Here is a 22081-nt window from a genome sequence, read left to right on the forward strand (position 1 = left end):
TAAAGTTTCGGAGTTCTATTGGTTTAAAAAGTCCACTGGACCACTGCAAAAATTAAAAGCCCAGGTGATTTATTTCGTGTAGTTATTTAACTCATGATTTTGTCAGTTCATTTACTATAATCTTAAGGCGAAATTGATCTCCCGGTAGCGTCTGAGCTATATTTCAGTTATACGAAACAGAAAATGGATATAATATCTGAGAAAACCATGCCCTCAACAACAAATGGGCCACATCCAGCGATTTTTTTGGGGAGGGGACTTTTTCTATCAGCGGGCCCTGTGTCAACCCTGTGCTGCCCCCCCCCCCTTTTGCCAAGGCTTTGGCTGCGCCTCTGGATATGTGTATCCAATAACATTTACATGTGGCAAGAGCAACAACAGTTGGTCACGATGTGAGTTCTATACCCACCATGGAACGTCACTATCTTGCGGTTCGTTGTCAGCAAATGAAACGAATTGGAGCGAACTGTCGCTATCAGACGTCGCTAGGCTGATCGTGGCTGACGGCACTTGTCCTGACTGGGGACAGGGATGACTTGTGCTGCTGTCGTTGGCGGACGCTGTCCTGACTGGGGACAGGGATGACCTGTGCTGCTGTCGTTGGCGGATGCTGTTGTCTCGGTTATTCCGTGCCACTCTCGGCTGCGGTTCTGCTGGCGCTACCGTCCTGGTGAGCTGGGTTTAAGTATGGGAAAAGACATTGTCAAACACTTTTGATTGTTCTTTCGGGTAGATTTTTGGCCAGCGCTAGCTTGTCTTCGCAAATTTCTCGAACTTCTCGTTTAGCTTGTGTGATATTTGTGTCTATCGTATAAGGCAGTTACTGTGTGCCTAGGCCAGCATGCTGTAAGAGGAAACGCAAAAAGCAGTTCCAGCGCACGAGCGCAGGAAACAAAAATAGCCTCGACGTCGGCAAAACTGGAACCGATTTGGATGCGACGAGACCCCGCTGTATACTGTCCCCGGCCACATATAGGGACAGTATCCCGGCACCCGCTGTATATAGTATAAAGTATACATAGGGATACCCCGGTACCATATTCCGGATAGATGCCGGGGCCAAGTGTTTTCAAGCGTGCTACGCTCCGCGAAGATTTAATGCTGCTACCGCCACTGTCGTTAGTGGTTAGATTTCCGTATTTAAGTCATGTTCACAATGCGCATCATGCCCATAATGTTCACCACGCCTATAATGTCCATAATGCCCGTAATGCCCATTATGCCCATAGTGCCAATTTTACCAATAATGCCCATTATTCCCATAATGCCCACAATGCCCATAATTTTCATGACGCTCATAAACCCCGTTATTACATAATGATCATTATAGGAGATTATTATATGCTGGCTGTGTTGCCCACTACTCATAATAATGCCCCCCATGCAACATAACCGATGGGTGTGTGGAGGTATTCGTTCATCGCATAGTATATCATGTTGTTCAGTAACATATATTTGCTTAAAATTTGGAGGATGTTTGTTGACAAAGATAGCCATGGTCGCACGTGAAAGAGCACGCCTCTCAGGTATATGATAGATCGATAGATCACCCCTGGAAAGCTGACGCATGGGTTAAGCTGCCCCAATCGGCTTCCCTGACTTTTCATCTGTCACATATTACCTAAAAAACACATTTTGTGTTAATTTTGGTAATGTGCAGGGGCTACTGAGGTCGAGCGAGTGGACTGGTCGCCACTCGTAAAAATATAACAGTTGTTCTAAATTAAGTACGCATGTTGGCAGCTCGCCAAAGGGAAGCGGTTCGAAACGTCACAAAGGCCCTGGGACTTGGTGTGCTGTATGCTGTTTCAGAACACACGGAACACGAATAATATTAGCTTGCTGTTACCATACTTAACTCATCATATTCTGGGTCATCACGCAGAAAAAACGACGTCTTCGTTCTCGTCTGCGGCGTTGTACATGACGGTGAACTCAGTGCGTCGTGCTCACTGTCCGTGGACCAGAAGTCGTCTTCAACAGCTCTGGCTCGGCGAACGGCGCCAGTCCACACCAGTCCATATCGCGCCAGTCGCGCACAGCCTCCTCGCTCCATCCAGTCTGACCAGCGGGCCGGCGCGGGCGAATCGCCCTGGTGAAGACCGGACTGACGTGTCACACAGCACCACACCTGCTCGATGCTGCTCGGCTTGGGGTGGCAGGGTGGCAGACGGACCACCCGCAGATCAGGCGCTCGCATCACGCACTGCGGCTCGGGTCCGCGGACCCCTCAGCAGCAGCTCAGCAGTTGTAGCTGAGTGGTCTCGGTGGGAACGGGACGCCTCGTTGGGCCAACCGATTGGTGATGGAAGCCTTCTTAACAGCTACCGTGACGTCGTAGCTCTCATACATCAGCAGGCTGCTGTGCGGTGCGTCGTCGAGCCTCAGCACCAACAGCTCTTCCAGCGACGGCAGCAGCTGCGGCGCTGCGTCAGTCAGCCAGCGGGGTAACAGTCACTGTCCATTTCACTACGGCAGCCGCCGCTGGCCATGAATTTCAGGCGAGACGCATCGACGAATCCGCTGGCGGCTCCGGCAGCCAACACAGTGAAGCGCTTTCCGCTTCCTGGTGACACCTGGCGGCTCATGTTGCGTGGCGGCCTGTGCACCATCCACCCTGCTGTGGCTCCACCCTGCCTGGTCCACCGCCGTCCACCATGCGCCGTCCACCCTGCTGTGGCTCCGCCCTGCCTGGTCCACCGCCATCCACCATGCGGGGTCCACCCTGCCGTGGCTCATCCGCGTGGTGGGCCAGATCTGCTCCAGGCGCACGATCGATCCACCGTTTCCCCGGTTTCGCTTCAGGTCCGAAGCGTGTTGATCCGGTGACAGGCGACGTCCAGCGGATACCTTTCGCACGTCACGCGCCGCTGAGATGTCCTGCGCCGGTGACAGGCGACGTCCAGCGGATACTTTACGCACGTCATGCGCCGCTGAGATGTCCTGCGCCGAAAGCCCATGCCGTGGGACCAGTGGCGTCAATATCATGTTTATGTTGTGGAAATAAACGTCTGTGACTATGTTTGACGGGCAAAAATACACATATATTAAAGGATCTGCCCCCCCCCCCCCATTTTGTTTGACCCCTATTCCGACTTCTCGCATCAGAGCACACATTATGATAGCCTCTCGTCACCAGCAACTTTTCCCCTACAGTTTTTGCGTTATGAGTGATCAGATATTATTTCTACGGAAGGACTGAGACTAGGTATTGGCATCACTGATGAAGCCATTGCTCAGCCTATCGCCCTCGATTGGTGTGCCAGCCTGCGCAATGCCTAAGTGGCATGATAGACGGCGTATTAGAGCAGGCGACTCTTTTAATATAACTCTAAATTCGTTCACCTTTCGGAAAAAAACTCCAATGAATAGTTGACTTTATCAGACCGAGATAATCGTTTTGAAGATAAGACAAGGTTGATAAGACACGGTCGTGAATATTCACAGAATAGAGTTGGGACAAATACAACTGTTTATGGGACAGAAATACTGTATCGCATCCCTCACGAATTGGGGCCTGTCGATGCATCCAAAGAAAGGGCCAATATTTTGTTAGCTTCACCGAGACGCAGACACACACACACACACACACACACACACACACACACACACACACACACACACACACACACACACACACACACATATATATATATATATATATATATATATATATATATATATATATATATATATATATACGCACAAATCTCAAAACGACGTTGCGCACGTAAACCGTTCTCTTTCTGCTGACTGCATTTTACCATGACCCTAGAACGCATTTTACATCGCCAGCCACGAGGAGAAGCGCCGAAAAACTCGCCGAGTTTTCAGCACCTAAGGGTGATGAGCTTGGTGGTCAGGACACTTCACAGGAACGATTTTCGTGTGCGCTCCATGCGGAGCCCAGAGGTGGTGACCCACATGCGACAGCGTGCTGTGCAGTGCCACGGTATTTGGCACAGTCACGCTCAGCTGGAGCACGGGATTAACGACATTGGAATTTCACGCCCGAAAGAAAACTAGACAGCTGGCGTCAGCAGTGGAGTCACGTATTTCAGGGAACACGCACACTGTATCGACCAAAGCAAAGGCTGCACAAAGACACCGCACTGTAAGTGGTGAGTATCACACCGATACGAACACGTACAAAGCCGGCCCAAGCACTCAGCGTCCACTTTACGTGGAGGGTTCTCAACATTAAGTAACAGCACGGCGAAGGTGAGCGAGCACTCACACCTCGCTCACATTCAAGTAAGTTAATCCATGAGCTGTGGCCGCATTGGGTGCATCCATTGCCGCCAAGGCGCGGCAGCTGGACGGACCACACCCCAAGACAAGCGGCAGTAGCGCGCCGCCCCGCAAGACTACTCATCTCCGTCCCAGCTCGCTATAACCCGCATGAGCCATTGGCAGGCGTTCAGCGAAAAAGACACCGGAGCATCCGTCGAGCCTACAGACACCGAATGGAAACAGGCAGGGCCAGGGAGAGTACACGCTGGGTATCACAGTCATCAAAGCCAGCCGGGTTGATTATCCCGCGCAGACAGCGCTGTTAGTAGCGTGCAGTGACCTTGCTCTGTCGCTGCGGTGTCGGCAGCCTGTCGTATCCCGTCGCTCTGCGCCCAGCCGGCGGCGGCACGTGCGCCGCCCGCCGATCAGTCGTCCTTCTTGTCGCCGGCGGCCGTCTGCTTCTGGAGACGGGCGTGCTCCTCCATGAGCTGGTCGTACTCGCGGCTGGTGGCCTCCGCCTGGCACTGCAGCATCTCGGCCTTCTTCAGGGCCGCGTCACGCTCGCCCTCCGCCTCCTCCAGCTGCTGCCGCAGCGCCCTCAGGTCGTCGCCGCCCGAGCCGGGGTCGCGGCCCTCCAACAGCCGTTGGGCGGCGCTGCTGGCGCTGGTCGCCTGGCGCAGCGCCGCCTCGTTGGAGGCCTCCAGCGAGGCCTGGTGCAGCACGAGCGTCACCAGGCGCTGCAGCACCCTGGCGACGGACGGAACGTGACGTCACTCGAACGTCAGGTCACGCCCGAGAAGGGGAAGGCGCACGTGACATTTAGTTTGAATTTAACGAGTTTAGCTCGGAGCCTGTCAATGCCGACCGCCAATGTTTGCTCAGAGGAGCGCGACGCTCGCCGTCACGCGCCTTCCCTATGGAGCGCCGGCGATTGCGGTGGCTTAATTAACGCCCTAGGTATAGTCCCTGCCAGTGAACAGACACCCTTCAGAGTGATGTAAAAATGGCAAAAAGCTTATTGCTCACAATACGATGTCGGGGACGACTGCACTGCACTATAAAGGGCTATGGAGTGCATGACCGAAAAATGACGAACCACAGAAAATGACGTCACGTTCAGTGCACAACATATGCGTTTTAACAACACAGCACGGCTCTTTCACAGGCGTGAAACGAACAGAAACCTTCCCCGAAGACAGCCCAGCCTAGCGCTCTGCAGCCGGAGCTTCAGCCACACTGACAACACGGAGACCGGCCGCCGGTTTGGCCCTCACAGGAACAGGAAGAGCGCGAGACCAGAGATGTAGAAGTTGCGCTGTGCCCTGAAGAGGCGCATGTGGTACTGGATTTCGACGTCCAGGTGGCTGTGGGTGGCCAAGTCGTCCGTCTTGAGGTCACCGCTGTATTTGCGCACCTCCTGGATAGCGTCTGCGGCAGGTCAGGGCAGCCAGCACGCGGGCGCGCTCGTCGCATACGGACACCCACGGCCGAAAACGTTTTGCTCTGGGACGTAAATGCCTGCAATGGCAGACCAGTAAAAAAGAAAAAAATGACGGGCAAAAATACGCATATATTTAAGGGTTTGCCCCCCCCCCCATTATGTTTGACCCCTATTCCGACTTCTCGCTTCAGAGCACACATTACGATAGCCTCTCGTCACCAGCAACTTTTCCCCTACAGTTTTAGCGTTATGAGTGATCAGATATTATTTCTACGGAAGGATTGAGACTAGGTATTGGTATCACTGATGAAGCCATTGCTCAGCCTATCGCCCTCGACCGGTGTACTAGCGGGCGCAATGGCTAAATGGCATGATAAATAGTGTATAGCGTATTAGAACGGGCGACCCTTTCAATATAACTCTAAAGTCGTTTACTTTTCGGAAAAAAACTCCAATGAACAGTTGACTTTATCAGACCAAGAAAATCGTTTTGAAGATAAGACACGGTTGACAAGACACGGTCGTGAATATTCACAGAATAGAATTGGGAGAAATACCACTGTTTATGGGCCAGAAATGCTTTATTGCATCCCTCACGAATTGGGGCCTGCCGATGTATCCAAAGAAATGTCCAATATATTGTTAGCTTCACCAAGACACACACACACACACACACACACACACACACACACACACACACACACACACACACACACACACACACACACACACACACATATATATATATATATATATATATATATATATATATATATATATATATAATGACTTGAAAGTTAGTGAACAAATCCGAGCAGTTTTTGCGCTTGTTGCCTATTGGCGACTTCCACGATTTTACCCTCCCCAATCATTTTTAGACAGTAATACTCATGAAATGGGACCATCCTAGACCGAATGTGTTGGTCTTGTAAGTTGTTGGTATGCGCTGCCTGTAAGTCACAAAAGAGAGTAAACCGTACTAGTATTCATTTTCCCAATAGATGGCGACACGCAAATGGGCTGTTCCATCCAACGTGGCGCGACCCGAGTGGTATTGATCAAAACCTTCTTGATTTCGTGTGTCTGCTGCTAAGAAAACGTGACTAGCGTATTAGGAGACACGTGAAAGTAATCCTGTAGAGTGAAGCCACACAAAACTGTACATAAGCGAACCACCGTGAGGAAAAGGCGTTTCCCTCCCTGCCGCATGAAGTGCCAGTGTCCGCGGCATCCACCATTGGACCGTCACGCCCAAGCAGAGTTTGGACGATTTGTGGAAGTGGTATGTGTGCCGTGGCGGTGACATTTTGTATTTTATTCATGTAAACTACACGTCGCGCAGCGAGTGCTTCGTGGTGCTGTGAGAATGCTGCTCTTGACTTACTTCTGTTGCTTCTTGAAACTTTGAAAGATAACAAAATAGATTCAAGGTCCCCCATCGTCACTGATACCTACCCACGAGACAATCTCGCGATGTTATCTTGTTGTGATTCTGAAGAAGCTAGAGAACAGCACCGGATCAATCGGGAAATTGACAAGCAGCTTAAGAAAGACAAGAGAGATGCAAGAAGGGAGCTCAAACTTCTGTTATTGGGTAAGGGTTTTGATGTGTTGGTGCTGTAGTTTCTTGGTGTTTATCCAACTCAAAGGTCTGGTTACTGCATAGATGTGGCTGATCAGGTAAACACCATTTAAGTGTCAAAAACTTTCAGTGTTGCATGGAAAGATACAGAGATAATCTTGTTACCACCTGAACTCAGGATTTATGGCTTCTGTTTTACCTGCATGGGTATGTAATGCTCAGCAATAGAATGCAATGCTAGTCCCTTTTGTGTTAAACCCAACTTCTTTAGAATGCTGATGGTATTGCTGTCCATGCTAGCTAGGCGGTATTATGCTTACATCTAAAATCACTTGCTATCTGTGAACCTGTACATATAGTTCTAAATGTGGCATACAATCAATTTGACTTTAGGTGGCCATTGCTTATGTGTACACTGAGAACAGCTTTTGTATCATTTCCACGATGCATGCATATCCTGGCAGGATTCTTCAGGGATGTCCAGATATTTAGGCATGAGGTGTATCAAATTGTTTTTGTATGATGACTAATATTTTGTGTCACTTAAAAGTGATTCATTAAACTGTCCTTTATTGAGCAACTTATCTTTATTCTCAAATTTATTCTATTGATCGCATTTGCAGCAACAACAATGGATTCTGTGAGCTTTTTAAAAGCTTTGTCACACAACCATTATGGCATGAACATAACTTCAGAGTTATAGGCAGGGATATTCTAAGGAATGTGTAATTAGGATTCAGTTTTTGACAATAACTTGCTTTTAAGATTAAAGTTACAGAGGAAGGAAAAATGGTAAGACTGGGAACCAACCAATAATGTATGCAAGCTTATTCAAGCAGTCATTATAATTGAGTGGCATAGGTTTTGAACTTAAAGGGATTTCATTAGGAGAGGAATAATCAAAATATATGGATGCATAGCTAGCTCATGTTTTGTCATCTCTTGTGTACATCCAATGAACTCTCTTGACCAATATGACCAATACATAAATCTGCCTGTCTTATGCATGGAGAGCCACCAAATGCTCTTGAAGTTTTCATTGTTTTTTGTGTGTTTGTTTGTGTCCACAACTTAATCACCATGCTGTAAAATACTGTGAGGCACCACATGAAAAATGTGGTGCCATCCATTTCTTTCCTGATGAAAGGGATGGACAATGCACAGGTGCATGTTGATGGTTCCTGCTGTATGTCACCTAAGGAGATGCAGCTATAAGACTTCCTGGGTAGGTACACTAAAGCTAGTATACCCACCACTGCTTGCAATTTGCAGTGCTCATGGATGAACCTTGGAAAGAGACAACATGCATCAGGTAAAACTTTGTGAAACCTGGTGGATGCAGTGAAGAAGCCCAGTTATTGGCACATATACTTGAATCACATTTTGTGCTTTGCTACCTCAAGGAGTGTTGTAAATAAGTCTGTATCAAAGTAGGAGCTGCTTGGGATTTCAGTTCTGAAATATTTCATTATGTTATCTTGGGGGGGGGGGGGGGGCATGTCCCAGGTGACTCCCTGTATCTGCACTTGGGTAGGACTGAAGTGTTGAATAGACTACAGTTAAACTTCTGCTTGGTAAGCATAAGTATGTAGCCCAAAATACATCACACGTCACTCTCCAGATTTTCCACATCATTGTTGTAACTGACTTTGTGCCCAAACCACTAAGTTTGGGGGTGTGGGTATGCTGGAAAGACTGAGGTTTTAGGGAGACAAACCCTTGATTTAGATTTAGATGTTTCCCATCTGTGTGGCCCTTTCAAAAGCATAAGATACTTTGGAATGCTTTAAACTCACTGGAAGGCTGTTTGTTTTTTGGTCATTTTGAAAAAAAAGATTGTGTATGGTGATGGAAGCCACATACCAGTTAGCCTTATATCAAAGCTTGCCAACTTATGAAACAAGAGATCAAGCACCAGGACTGTGGGATTATGTGACAAATAGATGGCAACTGATTGTTAAGCTTGGGCTTCTCTCACATCATTCTTGTGCAACCTAGGAACTCTTGTCTGCAGCACCCACATATGGATCTCACATAGGTGTTCCAACTGAAGGGAGCCACATAGCTGCACAATCATGTATTGTAAGCACAGATGAACATCAAGGACAGCTCGTTCTAGATGTGGTCAGGATAGCTCAAGGTCCCTGCCAAGGTCATGATCCATAGTTGAAAAAACATCAGCACAAGAAGCCACCACATGAAGCTTCTTGAGAAACTTGCTAGTTGAGAGACCATCAGCACAAGAAGCCACCATGTGAAGCTTTTGAAGCCATACATGAGAAAGGTTTTTGTGGGAAAATAGTTTAATGTCCATGTCATCAACCACTGCATTGGTTCATGCCTGTCAGTGTTGTTGACACACTTTCTGTCACCAACATGCAAAACTGTTTGTTCAAGTGGCGGAGGCATGAAACATGTCTTATTACGTCTCTTCTAAGTTGAACCATACATAACTGCGGCCCTATGCGTTTGATTGAATGCTGAGTGGGACTGGCGGCCATTGTCATCGTCCGAGGAATCAATTGCAGGTTGGTCCAACATAAGTTTGTTCGACTCTGGATTAACCGCAGCGCCGCGTCTAGTCAAGCGTGCATCGGCCGCGGTGAACTAGATCGTCCAGTGGCAGCCGCCGGGCCAAAGTCACTGGCTAAGGCTGCTCCCGGGGAGGGGGATGTCGGAACCTAGTCGGGACGAGATCTGGTAATCCCACTGTGACGTCACCGCGTGGACGCCGGAGGAAGTTTACATGTCGAGGAGTTTATTTGTTACGTGTCACAGATTGTGAGGCTTTCAAAGGTCATTTTAGAATTGTGGGTTTTCTTTTCATATGCGAGGCATCTTGTCTTATTTGTAACTGTGTTTCACAGCCTGAACCGGGTTTAAATAAGTGTGGAGCGTCACATATTCACACACCATTTCATAGCTCGGCGTCACGTACATCCAATGAGCTTTCAGTAGAATATCATCAGATTGTTACCCAGCTAACTGCCACCAGCCATTTCGGACTTCGCGGTGCAGTCACGGCTTACTTCAAATTCGTGAAACGGACGAACGAAACTCTTGCAACGTACACGCTCAAACAGACCATGGCGAAATACCCCCCGTAGAACGTCGCTGAGTGGGTAATCCACTCCTGGTCTCCTGGTGGGGTGGTTTAGCATCGTGCGCTCGCACATTATCTTGGCCGATTTCCATCCATATTGCATATTTAGACACATCCAAGCAGTAACAGGATAAGCATAGCATAAGCGTAAGCAGCAGGCAGTAACATACGCATCGATGCATAACCGATAAGAAGATGCGATTGGTGTATCATCTCATCGATACATGTATCCAAATGGATCTCAGTGCAGGTCACATGAGTCACATATTTGCATATTCAGTCCCTCCTTCCACAAATTATGAGACCGAGCCAGAGCCGAGCCACGACGGCGGTGGAGGCGCTGGAGGAATGCTGGCGGCAGCTGTGGCTCCGCATTAAGCATGACTGGATGCGCATGTACAAAAAATCTTCCTGAAGTGTGCTTTATTTAGCCTGTGACATCATCAGCTGCCTGTTTTAAAAAAAAAAATTGCTGTATGTTTGTGGAGATGGCTTTGTGGTCAAAGTTGCCGCTAATCGCACCTTGCTACGAAGATCCCAGCCCACCAGCAGCGGCAGGTAGCTTAAGTGGACAATTTTGGCCGACGGATTTTATCATCCATGTAATGCCGTCGCCAGTGACCCCGTGCGGGCTGGACTCTTGGCCAGTTGCCAATGGCCGTCATGAGTGAGTCACGCACGAGTCACGCGCGGTTTCCTGGACGCGGCCTCGCATGTCCGCCGCGCTGGGGACAGATGTTCGGCGCGCTCCTAGCAGATACGCAGTCTGCGGGTTATCAACGACCAGCGGGTCAACAAATTGATATGGGCCGGCGTCACGGTCCGCCGCCAGAAATCGATCCATGAAACCAAGAATGACACTGTCGTGTCGCAGATTGAGGTTAACTGTGTTGGGCGGAGTTTCGAAAATGAAGCCAAGTTGTGCAAGTCACAGTTGGATAAGTGCAACCGTGACGAAGTGGTGCCGCGGCGAACCAGGCGGTTATGTAATGCGTAGGTTCCGTTGATGCATGGTTCCTGTGCGGTTTAGTTCTCACCGAAGGCCCTCATATCAGCAGGAAACGGATGAGACACCTTTGTCATCAGTGGCTTAGGATTTATGTGTTTACTGGAGGCTACATTGCCTGCGGTAGAATCGCACAGGACTCGGGGATTAGTGTACGGTTGGAAAAGAGTACCTCATTAGTGTTAATGGTTAGCAGGACAAGTTCTGCTTCATTCCAACACTGACCCCGACGCTGCGCCCTGTGGTTTTCGTGTGGGCTTTACGACACATTTAGCAGCTTAGGCTAGGTGGAGTCGCCTGCCTTTCAGCCGGGCAGAGGATGGCGGGCACTACGGGGTCTTCCGCACGCTTCAGTCGCGTATAATAAACGTGAGATAATGAGTGATGGCTATGATAATGAGGCGGACGTGCCCCGCTGGTGGGTCGCCTGGCCGGCGGCTGTCTGCTGGGCGTGCGCGTGACCTGGCTGATGTCGCCTCGTCCGCAGGCACCGGCGAGTCGGGCAAGTCGACCTTCATCAAGCAGATGCGCATCATCCACGGCGTGGGCTACACGGACGACGACCGGCGCGGCTTCACGCGGCTGGTCTACCAGAACATCTTCATGGCCATGCAGAGCATGATCAACGCCATGGACCTTCTCCATATCGAATACAAAGTGGCAGAGAACAGGGTGAGTGGCCGGAATGTCGGCGCGGCCGGTGCCGTGTCGCGATGTGGCCAGGTCACCGGGCTCGGCCGCCGGCTGGCTCCGGATGGCCGCAAGGATGTGGCCCCGCGGCGCTGCTGCGCGCCCCTGGGAATGCGATGCTGCCGCCTCGGCTCTGTTTGAACGCGCCCTTGAGTCCTTGGCGGGCGAAGTTTGTGGTTGGGTGTGCGCTCGGTAGAGGAGTATTTTACGAGAACGGCGTCTACGCATTGCAACGACAGTGTAAAGAACACAAGGTGGTCTGACGTACTCTGCGTCGTACCATGAACCTCTCGCAGTGACGTGCTGTGGTGTGTGGTCAGATATGTTCAATAAAACTGACTGCCGAGTGTATTGGTTTGGGCGTCTGGGCGCTGGGCTGGCGTCGCCACGGACCTCCGCTCCGTGCGGCGGCCCTGACCGCGCCCTGCCCCACCTCGGCAGGAGCGAGCGGACCAGGTGAAGGGGGTCGACCACGAGACGATCACCACCTTCGAGGAGCCGTACATCACGTGCATCCGCGAGCTGTGGAAGGACGCCGGCATCCAGCGCTGCTACGAGCGACGCAACGAGTACCAGCTGACGGACTCCACCAAATAGTGAGCCCGGACTCCATGAGCTGGTGGGCTCCGAGCCCTCTTCACAGTGTCGTGAGCACCGGCGGAACGCGTGAAGCCCATGCTGACCTGGGAACACACGCACACACACATCGTAACATTGTCAGGCCTTGCTGAGGTCTCCAACCGGTCTTAGCCCTGCTGTATTGTGTTGGCGGTCCCTCTGCTATGTTCCGCATCCACACGTGGTGCTCTCTCATTTGGCACCGGAAGGAGCCGACGGTGAAAACAGCGTGGCGAAATCCGTGGCGGACAAGGCTGTCTCTATGAAGCGCATGTTAAGGCTCGTTCCGTTGGTGTCTTGCATACACTTCCCCTCCCTCCATCATTCCCACAGCTAAGCTCTCCTGTTATTATCCACTGTTTTGCCCATTCCCTACAGCTACGTGCGTAGCGATGGTCCCCGAGCATTTCGAGTCCATCGCATCGAAGGTTTCGGCTGGGAGTAAATCGGAACGCTGTCATGGTGTGTGCTGCGTTGACTTTTCAAGGATGGCTGGATTTACCATGCTATCACAAAGCATGACTGGGCACTTGTATGTGTGTTTGCCCGCATTGCCCAGTTGGGTTATTGCCTTAACAGTGAACTATAAGCCGACGCGGTGACGGCATTGTATCCAGACGCAGCCACAACCGGTTTGGTCGGGTCTTCCGCCTGTCGGGCTGACATCATAGCCCACGGTGTGTGTGTGCGCCCAGCTACCTGACCGACCTGGACCGGATAGCCTCGCGGGACTATCTGCCCACGCAGCAGGACATCCTGCGCGTGCGAGCGCCCACCACCGGCATCGTCGAGTACCCGTTCGACCTGGACTCCATCATATTCAGGTAGCGGACTCCGGCCTCTCGGCGTGCCGCGCGTGCCGGGCTGGAGCCAGCCGGGTGTGGGAGGGCGGCCAGCCGGCGGCGTGTCAGCAGACGCGTTTGGCTCACAGCGACGGACCAAATGCCCAGACTGGCCCGCTTCGGTGCGTCGGTGCTTGCTGCTCCAGCTTTTGTCGTTTGTCTTGCGCTCAAAGCGGCCGAACGGGACTCGCCGCGGCCCGTTTTGAACGTGCGGCCGACTCGGATGATCAGTTATCCCGGCGCCCCTGCGTCGTGGACACGTGCCGGAAAGCCTTCCCGGGAGCGGTTTGGGCGCCGCGCGGCGGAACTGTTGTCGAACGCACCGGTGCTGGCGCCGCGCGGCGGGAGCTGTCGTTGAACGCACCGGTGCTGGCGCCGCGCGGCGGGAACTGTTGTCGAACGCACCGGTTATGGCGCCGCGCGGCGGAACTGCTGTTGAACGCACCGGTGCTGACGTCGCGCGGCGGGAGCTGTTGTCGAACGCACCGGTGCTGACGTCGCGCGGCGGGAGCTGTCGTTGAACGCACCGGTGCTGACGTCGCGCGGCGGGAGCTGTTGTCGAACGCACCGGTGCTGGCGCCGCGCGGCGGGAACTGTTGTCGAACGCACGGATGCTGGCGCTGGCAGGATGGTGGACGTGGGCGGACAGCGGTCTGAGCGGCGCAAGTGGATCCACTGCTTCGAGAACGTCACCTCCATCATCTTCCTGGTGGCGCTCAGCGAGTACGACCAGATCCTGTTCGAGGCGGATAGCGAGGTGAGGACGGGTCACAGCTCTGGTGAGGTCTCATGGCGGGTCAGGTCACGATGAGGAACGTGGATTTGCTTGGGTCAGGTCTTGACGGGAGACCTGGTCAATTTTGGGCAGGTTATTACGAGTGGCCGGTGCTAAAACCGGGGCGTGGGGATTGCAAAGGGCTGAGCTCCAGACAGGGGCCGTGAACGAACGAAAGCCCATGGGGTTAAGAGGGGAGTGGCACCAGGCTCAGCCACCGCCAGGTCATAGCAGAGGACAGGTTGCAGCTGTGAACAGGCAGGGACAGATTCAGGTGTGCGGTCAGCCCCGAGCAGGTCAGGAGCTGGGGATGGGGCTACGCACCGACAGGCAACACGGAGGGGACAATGCTCTAGTCCGAGCAGGTAAGAGCTGGGGACGGTACTAGACACCGAACAAGCCACACGGAGGGGACGAGGCTCTGATGCAGACAACTCTGAGCGTGCTTGGGGTCCACGAACAAAGCACAGGAAACGGGGCTTACTTGCTGCGAGTTCGGAGGATCTAGAACATTAGGAGAGGTGACGGTTCAGTTTTTGAAATAGCTCGTATCTTCATTTCGGACAGGTCATGAGGTGGCACGGAGTTAATTTCCGTACTTATGGGTGTCGGGGTTGAGCTTCCAGCAAGTCATCTGTATGGGTCAGGGCGTGTTGACATGTGCAGGTGCGTGAGGAAGATTCAAAGAATGGTGTATATATGTTCGTACCGGAGTTGCAACAGATTTAACGTTACTTTGGGCTATTTCACTCATCGCGAGGCATGTTTGTCTTGTCACTCAAATGCCCCGTAGTCGTCTGGCTGCTGTAAAGTGCCGTCACGCGCGTATTCGATTGGCATCGCTGTCCCGACACTGAGGCCGTGTTTCGGGGCCGAGGCTGACTGAAGCGTGTTCTCCGCCAGAACCGCATGGAGGAGTCGAAGGCGCTGTTCCGGACGATAATCACTTACCCGTGGTTCCAACACTCGTCCGTGATCCTGTTCCTGAACAAGAAGGACCTGCTCGAGGAGAAGATCATGACCTCGCACCTGGTGGACTATTTTCCGGAGTACGACGGTGAGTCGCGCGCGCCAGGGCTTCCGAAGCCCCCACCGGCGGCCCGGCTCGGCCCGGCTCGGCCCGGCCGAGGCCGTACATGTGTGCCGGCCGGCCGCTTTCGCAGGAAACCCGTGGGAGCGCCGGACCGGCGGCCGACCTTGAGACGGCGGCGGACGCGCCGAGCCTAGCCCAGCCGAGCCCAGCCGGTGACCGGCGGCGCGGCGCTCTGAAAATAAACCGCCGATACAGGCCGCTCTTCACGGCGGCGTGGCGGAGTGAGCGCGGCCGTTTACGAATGCGCCTGGAGCGGTTGCAGGGCGACGGTGCGCCGGTTCCGTCGCCTGCTCTGTACGCCGGCTGGCGGGCGCGCGCTGACCCGGCGCCGCTGGTGGCAGGCGCCAAGGGCGACCACGTGGCGGCCCGCGAGTACGTGCTGAAGATGTATCTGGCGCTGAACCCGGACCCCGACCGCATGTGCTACTCGCACTTTACGTGCGCCACAGGTCCGGCTGTACGGTAGCCGCGTCCCGGCCCGCCGCCGCCGCCGCCGCTGCCGCCGGCGGCGGGTAGCGTAGCTCGAGTTGACTTCAGAGCCGGCTTGCACGCAGTCTCCCGCGCGGCACAGGACGGGCTGGCCCGGTCCGCCGGTAGCGCGGCTCGACCGGGCCGCAGCGGTGGGCGACGACGGGGTGGTGTGGTAGCCCGCGCGGGGTGGGGTGGACGAGGGTGGGTCCTCGCTCGCGGGCGGCGAGCGGAAGGGCACGCCGGAAGCGGCGCCGCCTTAACGAGGACGACGGTCGCCGCTTGCGGCCGGGAGCGTGCGGCTCCACCGACGCCACATGGCTGGGAGGGCTGTGGTCACCATGTGGTTACTATGGTGGGCTCATGCGGTTGGGGCGCTGGCTGTGTCATGACTTCTGCGAATGGGCGGGGGAGCCGCTAGACGTCACGGCACCGAGCTGGGAAGGACGGCCGGCTGTGACCGCGGGGGTGACGCTGTGGCGGGGTAACACTGGGGTTATGGAGGGCGTGTCGTTTGGCCGAGTTGTGGCGGCCGCGGACGCGGTCGCCGCTCACCCGCGTAAGGCTGTTCGCGAATCGAGTCCCACGCGCGGTCGTCCTGTGGCGATTCGCCAGGTCATCATTCGAAACGGACCACTTCAGTCGCGAACTGACGACCAATGGGCACGTGGTAAGAGGCCCATGTTCGGCAGTTTGCGGTAGCTAACGATTGCTAGTTCGTCATTTGGCAAATTTCGGGCCGTTCGAGGCACCGTCGTGCTGACTGTCCGGGGTACAGCGGGGTTGGTGGGTTGATGCCACCTGCTGTTTTCATCAGAATAAGCCAGGATTTACGCTAGTTAGGCCGGGCTTAAGCCGGTTGAGTCGTTTTTGCCGTGGCCGCGGCGGAATCTGGCTAAAACCAGCTTTGTGTCTTCCCGTCGGCTCAAAAGGCTGTGTGCCTGTGGCGCGCCCGCCGCCTGTCGCTTAGATCAAATACACCAGACTAGATCAGCAGCGGCGGCGTGACACGCCGCTTAGCGCCGCCCGCACCGCACCGCCGGGCACTGCCGCCGGCCCCGACACGTGGCGGCCGCCGGGCTGTCCCGTACTCCCGCCAGCACCGCCCGCGCTCTCACTGTCACGTCGCTCACCCGAGTCGCCGGTGCTCACCGTGGCCGTCGGCCGCCGGCGTCCCCGGTGTCCCCGGCGCCGGCGGTGCGTAGCTAGTCGGCCCGGTTCGGTGGCGGTGACTGTAGTGGCCAGCGTAGCCCGTGGCTGTAGTGTCGCCGCCGCCGGTGGTGACCCGTCGGCCTCTGCCTCGCCTGTAGGTCCGCAGCGGGACGCCATCGCGGCTCGCGAGTTCATTCTGAGAATGTTTGTCGACCTGAATCCGGACGCCGAGAAGATTATTTACTCGCATTTCACGTGTGCTACAGGTAACGTGGCGCGCGACCCGGCCGGCCGCGCATGCCTGGGCCGTGGCGGCTGTGCCGGCTGCTGTGTGTGTCGTCCGTCGACTGTCGGGTGCCTGGCCGCCGACAGCACGGTGTCGGGACTGCTCGTGCATGCTGCTGGGGCTGACCGACGCCGCGTGTGCCGGGGTGTGGTCGGGCTGTCAAAATTGAAAGTCGGGGAAAGGTTATTCGAAACTTGGATTACGGTGTAAGTCAGGTTGTCAACAAAGTTCATGTTTTTTTTGTGAGGTAAAACTTGGCCTGTTATTTCTCTGTGCTGCATCTTCGGAGCCATCCATCACGGTCTCTCATTCAGTGATTGGGGCACTCGACCGTCGGGGAAGCGCCTTGCAGATTGTACTCGGCTACAAAGTCACACAGATTAACCTGAAAGTGAGCAAGTTAATAATTGGACATGGCATCGTAATCCACGTTTCGAAAAACAGCGTTTGGTTTTGCCAGCCCCGCTTGTGACTGCGCATGCGGCTGACCCTGCCTGGTGCACGTGCGCCTGCTCGCCCCACAGACACGGAGAACATCAAGCTGGTGTTCTGCGCCGTCAAAGACACCATCATGCAGGCAGCTCTCAAAGAGTTTAACCTTGCCTAGCGGCCCGGCCCGGTGAGTGGGAGCTCAGCTCACTGCTCCCCCCCTCCCCCCCGCGAGTAACGCGGGCATCGCGCGCGTCACGTGCGGTGTTGGCGTGGCCCGACCGGGCTGCGTATCCGTCATCACGGTCTTTCACCCAGTGATTGGGATACTTGGTCTTTCAGAAACACCTTACAGTTTGTCGGTATGGTATGGCGGGTAAGTTAAGTGAAATTCGTTGTGTTTGCCAGAATCATGTTGGCTGAAGTTTTCATTTCAGTAAATTTTCGGATATTTCCCAGTATCCTTTTTACTCTGTTACAAACTCCCTAAGGTCACCACATCTGCTTGTAAGCACTTAAATATCTGACAAAGAAACAGAACGCAAGGATGTCTTGGATGTTGCTTGGTTGGATGTTGGGTGCTTTCTGTGCTTTTTATTACTAACGATGCACGATACGCTGAAATGCATGACGTATTTTGGTGGGGCATGAATTGTATTGACTCGTAATCTGACGTGCATTTCAAACTACGTGTGTCAAGGTATTGACATGCACAATCATCGTATCGTGGATGACGTCACGCGGTCAACTGCCAGACCGCGGGGTGCATTTATCGAGGTGCATTCCCCATGACGCCACCCCGAACGCACGTCTGCTGTCAATCGTCGCATGTGCCACGTAATCCCGTTTTGCCTCGCAGCACACGATATATGGTGCCGTCGTAACGTGCCTAACTATGTGCGAAGGTATTGATGGGTGCATACTCGCTTTGAAGTTGCCTATTAACATAAGCGTCAAAGCGGGTTACATGTGTAAGTGATCTTAACCTGAGGCATCCCATGCTTCCGCTGAGAGCGCTAGTTGGCCATAGTGTAAGGCACATTTGGCACTCGGGTTTTGGAACTCAAAACCAGTTTGCACGGTGGTGTGCACACATATAACGTATTAAGCGATTCAGCATTACTGAAAAAGAGAATCCAAAGCAATCTTGAAAGCTGCCCATATTTTTACATTTTTTCTGCGGAAAAGCTACCTGGGATTGAAATGTTATCTCATTGATACTTTCGAAGGATTCGTGGATATTCCATACTTTCGGCTGAGAGCTACGCTCCTCGTTGGCGGTTAGCTGCTAGCCTGTATTTTCCTTGAACCAAGCATATAACTGAAGCTACTGACTGTGAAGTACAACTGTCTGTAAATGGGAAACGTTTTGGTATTGGCTATGCCCTGTACGATATGGCAATCCAACCAACTGCTTATGATCTGTGCATTGGGCGTCTTCGTTATGGAAACGCAACTTAACCATTGCGTTTGTGGTGTTTTTTGTTGACTTTCAAATCTTTATGTTTATGCCGTCATGGCGTTGTCGGGAAAGTCCAAGCTGTCAACATGGACACCGTTCCGTGTCGTGCGTGGCCTGCCGCGGCGGGGGAGGTCACACAGTGCTGTGTTTCAGATACGGAGAACATTCGGTTCGTCTTCGCTGCCGTCAAGGACACGATTTTGCAACTGAACCTGAAAGAATACAATTTGGTGTAGGCGCCGCGACCGAAGCGCGCGCCGCCCGCGCGGGCGACTCGCGGCCGACCGAGGAGGCCCTGCCGGCCAGTGGACGGCACTATGCTTTGCGCTTTCAGGCCCGGTCAGCGAGGCGAGGGCCAGGCGACGGCGGCTGCCAGCCGGCCCGTTTTCATACCATTCCCCGGCGCGCCGCGCGGGCGCCTGCCGCCGGCGACAACACAGAGCTTAGTACAGGGGCTGCTGTGGCCGGCGCATGCTCGCGCGCATGCGCGGCTGTCGGCGCGCCGATTGGCCGGCTCTGGTGGCGGCGCCGACGTGACGGTCCGAGTCGAGGCGCCGAGCGCGCGCGGCCGCGCCGTCGGCTCCCCTCAACGAGAGTTCGGTTCTTTTCCGTGTGCCAAATGCGCGCTGCGGCGAGCCGAGTGGAACGGCCGCGGCGGCCGTGGCCGTGATTCAGGAGTGCGCGCGTCTGGGCGCGGCGCGGGCGGCCCGGCCCGCGTCGCGCCGCGCCGCGCCGCGCGCCGCGCTGCCCGCCGGTGTAGTAGCGTCGTTACTATGATAGCTTTATTCGTGTAGTCACCGGGCTGTTTTGTTATGATGCGCGCCTGCGGCGGCGCGCTGCCCAGGTCGGCGCGCGTGCGATCAGCGGCGCACGCCGGCCGGCGCGCCGCCCCGTCCGGGCGAGAGAGAAAGAAAGAGAGTGGGCGCGACGCGGGTGGCGCCACACCCGAGCCGGGCTGTAGAGAGCGCGCGCTCGCCGTCTCGTTGTGTCCGTTCCGCCCGTCTTTAAGTATCAGCCTATGCCTTCTGTGTTTTGTAAGATCGTTTCTTTGCGTGTTGTGATGCGGCGCTATGTGCGGGGCGGGCGCGGCCGTGGCGGGCCGGCCGCGGCCGCGCGCGCCCGGCGGCGCTGGAGCGCCCGCTGCGCGCGGCCCAGAGCGGTCAAGCGCGCCCTGCCGCCAGCCGATGGCGGCCGCCCGAGTGCGGGCCGCCCGTGATAAGGGACGGCGCCGCGCCGTCGCCCAATAGTCCCTCGCTGTGTTCCTCTCCGCGCCCCTTTTGTAACTGGCGACACGTCCGCTGGCGGCCGCGCTGGACGGTCGCGGCGCGGCGGCGGCGCGAGGTGCGCGGTGGAGCGTCCACCGGCCACCGCAGTCGCCGCGCGCTACCAGCCGCCCGGGCCGGGTCCCCCGCCTGCACTGCGTCTCCCCCCGTGCAGGCCGGCCGACTGGCCGCCGGGCCCCGGTCCGCGCGCTGCCGGCGCCCGCCGCCGCGCCGACCGCCGCTCCCAGACTCCCTGACCTGACCTGACCTGTGCCGCGCTCCCCCACGGCACACACACACACACATACACACACACACACACATACAGACGCGGGACGTGCCGACACACAGGCGCAGCGGCGTGTGAGAACGAGCGAGAAAACATTATCGTATTGTTAGCTGCCATGCTTTGTAACTACCAATTATGAAGGGTTTGTGTTCAAGAAAATTAATATTTAATGAACGGATGTTTTCTTCTGGGTGGAGCTGGCTCGCAGCCGCCCACGGATCAGTGACGAAGCTGGCGCGAGGCCGGTGGTGCGGCGATTGAGAGTGCTCGCCGTGTGGGGATGCGGGGGTGGGTCGCCCAGGTGGAGACTTCGCCCTCTCCTGACGTGCGCGCCGCGCTGGGTTGGCCCGGTCTGGCCTGGCCGACCGAGCGGGCGCAGCATGATATCGGCGACAGCCTCAGGAGAACGCACCTCGCGATGACTATCGGTCGAGCGACGCCCGGCATACGAAAGCTCGGTGGCGGCCGGAGCGAGGCCGTGCGAGTGCGTCGTGATGCTTTGTTTCGAATGACATCAGTTGTGTGCCGAGAACGCGCGAGGTGGTGATTGGTTCGGTAACGTGTACGGCGAATTGCAGCACGTCGGGAAGTTTTCACGGGATTAGGAAATTCACGGGTCTTTGCGCTCGGGTGGAGACAGCTCCTGTGAAGGCTTGATTCCTCATCCGAGACGTGAATGTTTCAGTACACCTGAGATATGCAGTTCTTCGTGTGTCCACTTCGGATTTTTCTTCGGTTGCGGAACGGAACTGGTGGAGCAGACGTGGTTCCGTGTTGTGGATCTCAAACCCACGTCACGCGTACCTCGTAATACTTTTGGGACCAGGAATGTTGCGTTGTGTAAAAGTAGTTGGCGTGCGTTGGCGCCGTCAGTGAGCTTTCCGGACGGATGCTGCTGGGCTGTTCCAGGACAAACAACCAAGGTAAGCATAGAATTGTTCGCCATGACGGCTCCGGATGGATGGAATTGGATGGATGGAATTTGGATGGAATTCGGCACATGTAGTCATCTTCATCACAGCCAGGATCCCTTTGGTTTTAGGTGTCTAGGTCAGGGTCGCAAGGAGGGGGTCACGGAATTTTCGGGGACGTCTGGAAAGTTGAACCAGAAAACGGTGTTTAGTTATGCAATGATGGCGTGGACCTGATCGAAGCCGCACATCATTGGAATCAGGTCATGCGTTACAACCATTAACAAACAAATGTTAGAAATTAAATTAGCAAACAACACTTTTGGTTATTTTTAACCCCGTGACCACGTGTCTCTTAAATCTGCGACCTTTCGAAATGTTCCAATTCAGAATTATGCTGCTCTTTCCAAGTATGGCTAGTACTCTGCATAAGTGATTT

At 54.6% G+C, this 22081-nt stretch overlaps 2 protein-coding genes across 4 annotated transcripts; one reads left to right on the top strand and one right to left on the bottom strand.

Annotated features, from left to right (window-relative positions):
• Positions 1 to 4630: 4630 nt before the first annotated feature.
• LOC119111700 (B-cell receptor-associated protein 31-like) lies at positions 4631 to 6664 on the bottom strand. Its single transcript, XM_037235505.1, has 3 exons — positions 6655 to 6664; positions 5508 to 5661; positions 4631 to 4980 (listed from the first exon to the last, which is right to left on the bottom strand). Exons 1-3 carry the CDS (start codon positions 6662 to 6664, stop codon positions 4659 to 4661), a joined length of 486 nt encoding a protein of 161 aa, XP_037091400.1. The 3' UTR covers positions 4631 to 4658.
• A 53-nt stretch (positions 6665 to 6717) lies between these two features.
• Positions 6718 to 19647, top strand: LOC119111956 (guanine nucleotide-binding protein G(q) subunit alpha). 3 transcript variants are annotated; one of them, XM_037235852.1, is made up of 9 exons: positions 6718 to 7268; positions 11853 to 12037; positions 12497 to 12651; positions 13369 to 13497; positions 14143 to 14272; positions 15194 to 15347; positions 15725 to 15832; positions 17814 to 17908; positions 19334 to 19647. In XM_037235852.1, the coding sequence occupies exons 1-8, from the start codon at positions 7148 to 7150 to the stop codon at positions 17894 to 17896; spliced, it is 1065 nt and encodes a 354-aa protein (XP_037091747.1). In that variant the 5' UTR covers positions 6718 to 7147; the 3' UTR covers positions 17897 to 17908; positions 19334 to 19647. The 3 variants fall into 3 exon arrangements, with proteins under 3 accessions (XP_037091747.1, XP_037091748.1, XP_037091746.1); XM_037235853.1 differs by lacking the exon at positions 15725 to 15832 and having other exon boundaries at positions 6721 to 7268; positions 19334 to 19641; XM_037235851.1 differs by lacking the exons at positions 15725 to 15832; positions 17814 to 17908 and adding an exon at positions 17162 to 17269 and having other exon boundaries at positions 6722 to 7268; positions 19334 to 19637.
• The last annotated feature ends 2434 nt before the right edge of the window (positions 19648 to 22081 follow it).

The sequence above is a fragment of the Pollicipes pollicipes genome, unplaced genomic scaffold (genome assembly GCF_011947565.3).
Source record: "Pollicipes pollicipes isolate AB1234 unplaced genomic scaffold, Ppol_2.1 Scaffold_7261;HRSCAF=8764_pilon_pilon_pilon, whole genome shotgun sequence".
NCBI classification, from domain to species: domain Eukaryota; kingdom Metazoa; phylum Arthropoda; class Thecostraca; order Pollicipedomorpha; family Pollicipedidae; genus Pollicipes; species Pollicipes pollicipes.

What these genes read in the sequence shown, in the direction of transcription:
- LOC119111956 (XM_037235852.1), top strand. Translation starts at nt 7,148, where the DNA reads ATGTTATCTTGTTGTGATTCTGAAGAAGCTAGAGAACAGCACCGGATC. An exon ending in CTGGACTCCATCATATTCAG is followed by an intron (nt 13,498 to 14,142) that starts GTAGCGGACTCC and finishes TGGCGCTGGCAG; the next exon opens with GATGGTGGACGTGGGCGGAC. An exon ending in CTATTTTCCGGAGTACGACG is followed by an intron (nt 15,348 to 15,724) that starts GTGAGTCGCGCG and finishes CGCTGGTGGCAG; the next exon opens with GCGCCAAGGGCGACCACGTG.
- LOC119111700 (XM_037235505.1), bottom strand. An exon ending in CTCGCGCTCTTCCTGTTCCT is followed by an intron (nt 4,981 to 5,507) that starts GTGAGGGCCAAA and finishes GTCCGTCGCCAG; the next exon opens with GGTGCTGCAGCGCCTGGTGA.